Source organism: Brassica napus, chromosome C9 (assembly GCF_020379485.1).
Source record: "Brassica napus cultivar Da-Ae chromosome C9, Da-Ae, whole genome shotgun sequence".
Lineage (NCBI taxonomy): Eukaryota > Viridiplantae > Streptophyta > Magnoliopsida > Brassicales > Brassicaceae > Brassica > Brassica napus.
Window position 1 is genome coordinate 2775081 of NC_063452.1, and position 9911 is coordinate 2784991.

At 26.8% G+C, this 9911-nt stretch overlaps 1 protein-coding gene across 1 annotated transcript; it reads right to left on the minus strand.

The window, feature by feature from the left end:
- Positions 1–793: 793 nt before the first annotated feature.
- LOC111206255 (splicing factor 3B subunit 4) lies at positions 794–1685 on the minus strand. Its single transcript, XM_022702737.2, has one exon. The coding sequence runs from the start codon at positions 1566–1568 to the stop codon at positions 1047–1049; it is 522 nt and encodes a 173-aa protein (XP_022558458.2). The 5' UTR covers positions 1569–1685; the 3' UTR covers positions 794–1046.
- Positions 1686–9911: the final 8226 nt, after the last annotated feature.

A 9911-nucleotide genomic window follows, 5' to 3' on the forward strand; every position in this document is an offset into this window, starting at 1 on the left:
TACACTCAACTCAACAATACTAAACAAGAAACCACAATAATTGTAGAGACAGACCATTGATCTTTGTCTGACTGCATCAATCATTTTCTTTTTGGTTAATTGCCACTACCTATACAAAAATATTTATTCTAACTTTTTTTTTGTAACAGAATATTTATTCTAACTTCTTGTTTGTTTTGGTGTAAATGTTATTATTTGGTTCAATGGGGTTTTAGAACTATAGTTTATTACCTATAGATCTAACTACCTATACAGTATCTCTCTTAAATTCTATTATAATGGTATTCATATTTTTAAAATTATTTTGTAGGTTTTACTGCTTAATTTAATAAGTTCAAAACGAAGGTGATGTAGTTATAATTTATAAATGTCCCGTTGTCAGCCAAACAAAGGGGAAACGTATTATTTATTTAGATACGTAAAGATATGTGTTGGAGTAAAGCTGGCTATAAGATTTTTCCGCATGTGTACTACGAATTTCCAACGGTGCGATTTCACAGTTATTGTAATATATTCTGTTTTGACGCCAATCAAATGTGAAATATTATAAACTAATACAATGATTAAACATATACAAATACTACTGGCCGTCAATTCGCTGATTAATTTTAGTATTGTTACAGTAATTTGTTTGACTATACTTCTATTAGTCATAAAAAGACGACGGAAGTGGTTAATTAAAGAGCAATTAAGCTCAACCGACAAAAATAGCGTTAAGATGAACTAATTGAGTGTGAACCACTAGAAGAACAACTAACCAATCAATCATACAGTTTATAAGAAAAGAGGCATAGAAAGTAACACTTATTTATTTCTGAATATCCAGTAATTAAAAAGTTAATTAACAATAAACTTTTAAATACAAATTTTCAAGAAAAAGAGTTATACAGATTCAAGAAAGTAAAAGATAATCAATCATTTGATCCAACATCTGGTTTTCATGATCAATTATATCTACAACCTTCAAAGAGCTATGGTAGATCTACCGATCTGCCACATTGTTCCGACTTCTTCGTATTTTCCGGCGAACTCCGACGATTTTACCGTTATGCTAAACAGAGGAACATGGCTAAAAGAGCAAACATAATAGAACTAGAACCCATAAACCGATCTGAACCAGAACCTGGTGGTGGCGTATGATAGTAAAACGGGAAATAAGGGACGATGGGATTCGGCGGAGGCGGCGTGGGATAGTTTCCTGAATACGGCGGAGGATAGTAGTAACCTTGACCGCCGTCACCGTAAGGAGGAGGGTATTTTCCGTCACCGTAAGGAGGAGGGTATTTTCCGCCACCGGACTGAGAAGGAGGAGGGTAATAGTAAGAGCCACCACCACCGGAGCTGGGAGGAGAAGGAGGCGGAGGACATGCGGTAGTAGTGGATGGTGACGGTGGTGGACGAGAAGGAGGCGGAGGAGGAGGATATGATGGGACGGGATTACAAGGATTGTCGCAGGAAGAACACATTGTACAGGAAACAACCTCGTCCGTTGATGTCACTGTCAAAGTCAGTGACAGTAGCAGAATAACAACAAGTGTAGAGAAACCGTATACTTGGTTTGCTTCCATTGTCAGAAATCTACAGAGTTAAGAAGATGAGAGAGCGTGAGAAAGAACGAAGAAGCACTTTCAGAGGAGGAGTGTTCTTCTTTTTATCAAGAAATTTTTTAAATATGTATTTTTTTTTATTCAGCAGAAAAAGGTGGCTCAAATAAATAATAAAATAAATAGTGAAAATAGGGCTGTTCAATATGGTAAAACCGAACTGTATCGAACCGAACCGAACCGAAATAGACAATATGGTTTGGTTTTGGTATATACCATATAAACCGAATAGATATAATTTTATAAAAACCGTAGGATTTGAATATGGTTTGGTATATAACCGATTAAACCGAATAAACCGAACAAAACCGATTAACAGTAGAAACATGTAAATATGTATCTATTTTATAACAATACATGAAAATCTATTTGTTACATAAGTTAAATTTGTGTTAATAACTATTACTATAATTTTATAGTAATAAAGAACATTAATTTGTAAAACACTTGAACTATAATTAAATAACAATACATCGCAATTCAGACATCTTATTTTCTAAGTCTTCTTTTGATCTTTTTTCTTTATTTTAGTCTTCACTAAATTAATACGAAGATTATAAATTTCATGGACAATAATTAATGAAAAATTTTCACAACTTTTTTCTTATCTGTAAACAAACAGAGTTTCGTGTTCAATTGAAAAAGCATAATTTTAATGAACACTAAATATAGAAGAGTGGTAAAACTTTTCTTTCATGTGTCTGTTTTGTTTCATATTTTTATTTTCAAAATTTCAAGATTTGATTTTAGTTATAGATTTGATTATTTTATTTGATGGTAGAAGCATTTTTACTTTTTTATTCATTTATTTGAACATGTAATATATTTTTAATAAATGACTGTGTTGACAATATGAATCTAAAATTCATATAATATGATCTCAAACTAAATAATTATTTTTTTGGTATAAAACCGAATAAACCGAAAACCGACGGTATATAAACCGAACCGAACCGAAGTAAATATGGATTTAGAATGGTAGTTATATTTTACTAACCGAAATATCGAAAACCGAAAAAAACCGAACCGATATCCGGATTGAACACCCTGAAAACTGAAAAGAAAAAAAAAAGATGACGCCGACACGTTAATTTTTTAACTGAAGGTCTTGTAATAAAAGCACCGAAAATACGCAGATGTGGGGGCAAATGCGTCATTTTAATTTTAAAGATTATGGAAACGACAGTAATATCCCTGGTCCCGGTTTAACTGCGAGCCATCTCATAGCGGCCACGTCGACGAGCAACGGAGCAGCAAGTAGGTTTGGGGGAAGTAAAAGAGAATCTTTCAACGATAAAAGACAAGGTGGTAGTCGTTATAGTGGGGCTTGAGTCTTTTGCAAGCCTCCACACGTCAATGTATTTGCATTTCTTTGTTGCTTTGTGACATGGCAACTTTCCAAGTGTAGACGTGAAGATGACGGAAGTCCTGACTAAGTAATAAGTAGGGATCGAAGTTGGATAAAGATCCTACTATTGTCAAGTCCTAATATTGGTGATCGGCCCAATTTACAGAATTGTACCAACAAGATTCAAGACTGTCTAGATTCTCTGGTTGAAAAGTTTTTTTTTTGACACATTATTTTGGGCTAGGCCCTCTGAAGTGTACATTTGTATGTATACATAATTCAACAATGAACCCATTTATACCGTCTTATTGGATTTCAAGTCTGAAAGTTTTCTTTTCGCATGATCATTATCTAAGGTAAAACAAAAGTTTGATGCACATCCCCTGTATATTAATTGAGAAGCATTTGAAAAATTAGAACTTTAATTTTGTATTAATTAAAAAAATCCCAAATCCTAGGTGGCATTCTAAATGCCTTCTAAATTTCATTTCAAAGAATTCTAGAGCATCTAATATAAAGTATAGTTTAATCTAATGGTGTCACATTATTTCATAATTATATAACACTAGAGAACATTATATTAACCTAAAATATAGGAAGTGTGTATTCTTTCCTTAAATAAAAGCTACGGAATTACCTAATATGATTTACATATATATGACAATTAATGATTATGAATAATAAAGATTTGATAACAATTTTTGCATCATTCTTCATTTTTGTTTAAATTTATATTATTAAAAAAAATTAAACAATCACATTAACCATATAATAAAAAATTAGATTTTTTCTTATATGTTATATTTTAAATTTTTTAAAATGACTTTAAATTACAAAAATGAGGAAACCTTATATGTTATATATATATTTTAAATGACTTTAAAATACAAAAATGAGAACACCTTATATGTTATATTTTTCTTATATGTTAGAATTTCTTATATGTTATATTTTAATTTTTCTTTAAATTACAAAAATGTAAGTTTTCCTTAAGTATACGACTAAAAACATTAAAATGACATGTATCAATTCGATAGTTGATTTGAAAGCTTTCAAAACCATATGGAAGATAAAAGTCAAAATAATTTAACTGTGGAAACAATATTGTTCATTTTTTTCAAGAATGTGTTCGATGAAAAAAATAAAATTTTTATGTCATAATTTGTTTAATGTCCCACTAGAGAACATTATATTAACCTAAAATATAAGAAGTGTGTATTCTTTCCTTAAATAAAAGCTACAGAATTACCTAATATGATTTACATATATATGAAAATTAATGATTATGAATAATAAAGATTTGATAACAATTTTTGCATCCATCTTCATTTTTGTTTAATTTTATATTATTAAAAAAAATAAACAATCACATTAACCATATAATTAAAAAATTAGATTTTTTCTTATATGTTATATTTTGAATTTTTTCAAATGACTTTAAATTACAAAAATGAGGAAACCTTATATGTTATATTTTTTTTTAAAACGACTTTAAAATAGAAAAATGAGGACACCTTATATGTTATATTTTTCTTATATGTTAGATTTTTTCTTATATGTTATATTTTGAATTTTTTAAAACGACTTTAAATTACAAAAATGTAAGTTTTCCTTAAGTATACGACTAAAAACATTAAAATGACATGTATCAGTTCGATTGTTGATTTGAGAGCTTTCAAAATCATATCCCCTATATATTAATTGAGAAGAATTTGAAAAATTAGAACCTTAATTTTGTATTAATTAAAAAAACTCCAAATCCTAGGTGGCATTCTAAATGCCTTCTAAATTTCATTTCAAAGAATTCTTGAGCATCTAATATAAAGTATAGTTTAATCTAATGGTGTCACATTATTTCATAATTATATAACACTAGAGAAAATTATATTAACCTAAAATATAGGAAGTGTGTATTCTTTCCTTAAATAAAAGCTACGGAATTACCTAATATGATTTACATATATATGACAATTAATGATTATCAATAATAAAGATTTGATAACAATTTTTGCATCATTCTTCATTTTTGTTTAAATTTATATTATTAAAAAAAATTAAACAATCACATTAACCATATAATAAAAAATTAGATTTTTTCTTATATGTTATATTTTAAATTTTTTAAAATGACTTTAAATTACAAAAATGAGGAAACCTTATATGTTATATATATTTTTTAAATGACTTTAAAATACAAAAATGAGGACACCTTATATGTTATATTTTTCTTATATGTTAGAATTTCTTATATGTTATATTTTAATTTTTTTTTAAATTACAAAAATGTAAGTTTTCCTTAAGTATACGACTAAAAACATTAAAATGACATGTATCAATTCGATAGTTGATTTGAAAGCTTTCAAAACCATATGGAAGATAAAAGTCAAAATAATTTAACTGTGTAAACAATATTGTTCATTTTTTTCAAGAATGTGTTCGATGAAAAAAATAAGGTTTTTATGTCATAATTTGTTTAATGTCCCACTAGAGAACATTATATCAACCTAAAATATAAGAAGTGTGTATTCTTTCCTTAAATAAAAGCTACAGAATTATCTAATATGATTTACATATATATGAAAATTAATGATTATGAATAATAAAGATTTGATAACAATTTTTGCATTCATCTTCATTTTTGTTTAATTTTATATTATTAAAAAAAATAAACAATCACATTAACCATATAATTAAAAAATTAGATTTTTTCTTATATGTTATATTTTGAATTTTTTAAAATGACTTTAAATTACAAAAATGAGGAAACCTTATATGTTATATTTTTTTTTTTAAAAACGACTTTAAAATAGAAAAATGTGGACACCTTATATGTTATATTTTTCTTATATGTTAGATTTTTTCTTATATGTTATATTTTGAATTTTTTAAAACGACTTTAAATTACAAAAATGTAAGTTTTCCTTAAGTATACGACTAAAAACATTGAAATAACATGTATCAGTTTGATGGTTGATTTGAGAGCTTTCAAAACCATATCCCCTATATATTAATTGAGAAGCATTTGAAAAATTAGAACCTTAATTTTGTATTAATTAAAAAAAACCTCAAATCTTAGGTGGCACTCTAAATGCCTTCTAAATTTCATTTCAAAGAATTCTAGAGCATCTAATATAAAATATAGTTTAATCTAATGGTGTCACATTATTTCATAATTATATAACACTAGAGAACATTATATTAACCTAAAATATAGGAAGTGTGTATTCTTTCCTTAAATAAAAGCTACGGAATTACCTAATATGATTTACATATATATGACAATTAATGATTATGAATAATAAAGATTTGATAACAATTTTTGCATCCTTCTTCATTTTTGTTTAAATTTATATTATTAAAAAAAATTAAACAATCACATTAACCATATAATAAAAAAATAGATTTTTTCATATATGTTATATTTTGAATTTTTTAAAATGACTTTAAATTACAAAAATGAGGAAACCTTATATGTTATATATATTTTTTAAATGACTTTAAAATACAAAAATGAGGACACTTTATATGTTATATTTTTCTTATATGTTAGAATTTCTTATATTTTATATTTTGAATTTTTTTTAAACGACTTTAAATTACAAAAATGTAAGTTTTCATTAAGTATACGACTAAAAACATTAAAATGACATGTATCAATTCGATGGTTGATTTGAAAGCTTTCAAAACCATATGGAAGATAAAAGTCAAAATAATTTAACTGCGGAAACAATATTGTTCATTTTTTTCAAGAATGTGTTCGATGAAAAAAATAAGGTTTTTATATCATAATTTGTTTAATGTCCCACTAGAGAACATTATATTAACCTAAAATATAAGAAGTGTGTATTCTTTCCTTAAATAAAAGCTACAGAATTACCTAATATGATTTACATATATATGAAAATTATATTAACCTAAAATATAAGAAGTGTGTATTCTTTCCTTAAATAAAAGCTACAGAATTACCTAATATGATTTACATATATATGAAAATTAATGATTATGAATAATAAAGATTTGATAACAATTTTTGCATCCATCTTCATTTTTGTTTAATTTTATATTATTAAAAAAATAAACAATCACATTAACCATATAATTAAAAAATTAGATTTTTTCTTATATGTTATATTTTGAATTTTTTAAAATGACTTTAAATTACAAAAATGAGGAAACCTTATATGTTATATTTTTTTTTTCTAAAACGACTTTAAAATAGAAAAATGAGGACACCTTATATGTTATATTTTTCTTATATGTTAGATTTTTTCTTATATGTTATATTTTGAATTTTTTAAAACGACTTTAAATTACAAAAATGTAAGTTTTCATTAAGTATACGACTAAAAACATTAAAATGACATGTATCAGTTCGATGGTTGATTTGAGAGCTTTCAAAACCATATCCCCTGTATATTATTCGTTTTAGGATATTTCATAAATGCAACTAAAAAAAACAAGCAAAAAAATAGGGAGTTTAATTAATGAAGTAAGAACATTTTCAAATGGATACTTCTCTTTTAATAATATAGATTTCATTAATTTAACTGAAAAGATAAGTAATAAATTAGGTAGTTTTATTCGTTTTAGAATATTTCATAAATGCAACTGAAAAAAAAACAAGCAAAAAAATAGGGAGTTTAATTAATGAAGTAAGAACATTTTCAAATGGGTACTTCTCTTTTAATAATATAATTAATTCATTTATGTTTCAAATATAAAATGAAAATATTATAATTAATTAATAAAAAATATAAATAAAAACCATAAATTTAGCAAATGACAACTGAGTTATATTATGCTAAAAAAAAATTTCTAACAATTTAGCAAATGACAAATGAGTTATGAGCAAATAAAACCATTTTTTTTCTAAAGCATACCCATTCTTAAATATTTTTTGAATAAATAATTATTTTTAAATTTAATCAACTGAAAATAATATCCGTACAATTGTATGAGTCAAATTCTATTTTTATTGATGCATGTTATATATTAGTGCTGCATGTTTTAGTTAACATTTTACTGATGCACGTTTTTGAAAATCTCTATTATTAAAATTATGCACGTAAGGATAACTCATGAGTTTACTTGGTTGATAAAATGACATTATGTCCAAATTTATTTAAAGATATTTCATTAAGGTAACTGAAAAAGACAAACAATAAAATAGGAAGTTTAAATTCATTTAAGTATATTTCATTAATTTAACTGAAAAGATAAGTAATAAATTAGGTAGTTTTATTCGTTTTATGATATTTCATAAATGCAACTAAAAAAACAAGCAAAAAATAGGGAGTTTAATTAATAAAGTAAGAACATTTTCAAATGGATACTTCTCTTTTAATAATATAGATTTCATTAATTTAACTGAAAAGAAAAGTAATAAATTAGGTAGTTTTATTCGTTTTAGAATATTTCATAAATGCAACTGAAAAAAACAAGCAAAAAAATAGGTAGTTTAATTAATGAAGTAAGAACATTTTCAAATGGGTACTTCTCTTTTAATAATATATATATATGGATCAGATAAGAATTAATTAGCGGATAAAATGTGGATATTTAAAAATACACATACCAGCTTTCTTAGGCAAAGACCGCCAAGAACCTTCACCATTGATTTGAATATAGTTAGTTAGGGTCTCATCTTCCTCGGCGGTCTCCCTCTCTTGAGTCCTATTTTCTCACAACACGGAGCCCTTCCCATCTCTTATCAATCTCTTCTCTCGAAAACGAGAAAGGAGAAATAATTAAAAAGACACTTTTTGGACCCTTGGGTGAGCTACACGAGAAAAGGTGACGAGTGAATAGAAGAAACCATCCAGGTGATTAATATAGAGAGAGGGGACAAAAGGGAAAAGAGAGATTTAAGGTTTGAAAACGACGTAGGATAGGTGAATGAATGAAACCACGTTGCAGATTAAAATTTATGTATTGTGTCCATCCTCAAAACTAGGCCTCGGCATAAAATCCGGAACCCGAAATCCGAACCGAACCCGAACCAAAAAGTCCGACCCGTTATCCAACCCGAAATGTAAAAATATCCGAACGGGTCTTGTAGGGTGGTACAAAAAATATCTGAATCCGAAATGTTATTAACCGAACCCGAACGGGTAACCCGAAAAATCCGAAATTAATAGTCAATATAAATATTTTGAAATATATATAAGTATTCTAATTATTAAATTCAATATTTGTGGTAATATGATATAATAATAAATATTAAAATTATAATAAATTATTTAAGTACACAATTAGTTATAAATAATATTTTATAATTTGCTCATTGAAATAAAAAGTCTACTCATACATACTTATTGTTTATAAATGATGTTTGTTTTGATTCTTGATTTAACATTTTATTGTTATTTTATCAATTTTATGTGTGATAGATTAATTTTTATTTAATTTAGATGTTTTTCTTTATGTTTTGCTTCAAAAATTTTATTTTTTACTTCAGTTATAACCGAACCGATATAACCCGAATTCGTACGATGATATATGATTACTTTATGGGTTTTGTGACGCAATACAATTTTGAACCGAACCCGAAGTGTTATTATCCGAACCCGGTCCGTATTAATAAAATTTTAGTATGGGATTTAGGAGCGTAAACCCGAAAATCCAAAAACCCGAAAAACCCGATCCGAACGCCAACGGGTACCCGAACGCCCAGGCCTACTCAAAACCATCGCACAATAGACACTCCACGTACAGCTCCTTCTAACATTTGGCCGCTCTCTCCACCCTTTTCCGTGCCTTACAAGATATTTATTACTATGTATACTGTTATACCTACATACGTACTTGCATATATACATGTAAATGTAATGTAGCTGTACACATATATACCAACTTGTATATGTATTTAATGAATGTATCTTGATCGCTAAGTACAAATCTCTTCAAGAGGTCTTAATTAGGTTAAATAGAGTTCAAGGGTATAACAGGCCCTGCCCAAA

Coding starts and splice junctions, on each gene's coding strand:
- LOC111206255 (XM_022702737.2), bottom strand. CDS start 1,568: ATGGAAGCAAACCAAGTATACGGTTTCTCTACACTTGTTGTTATTCTG.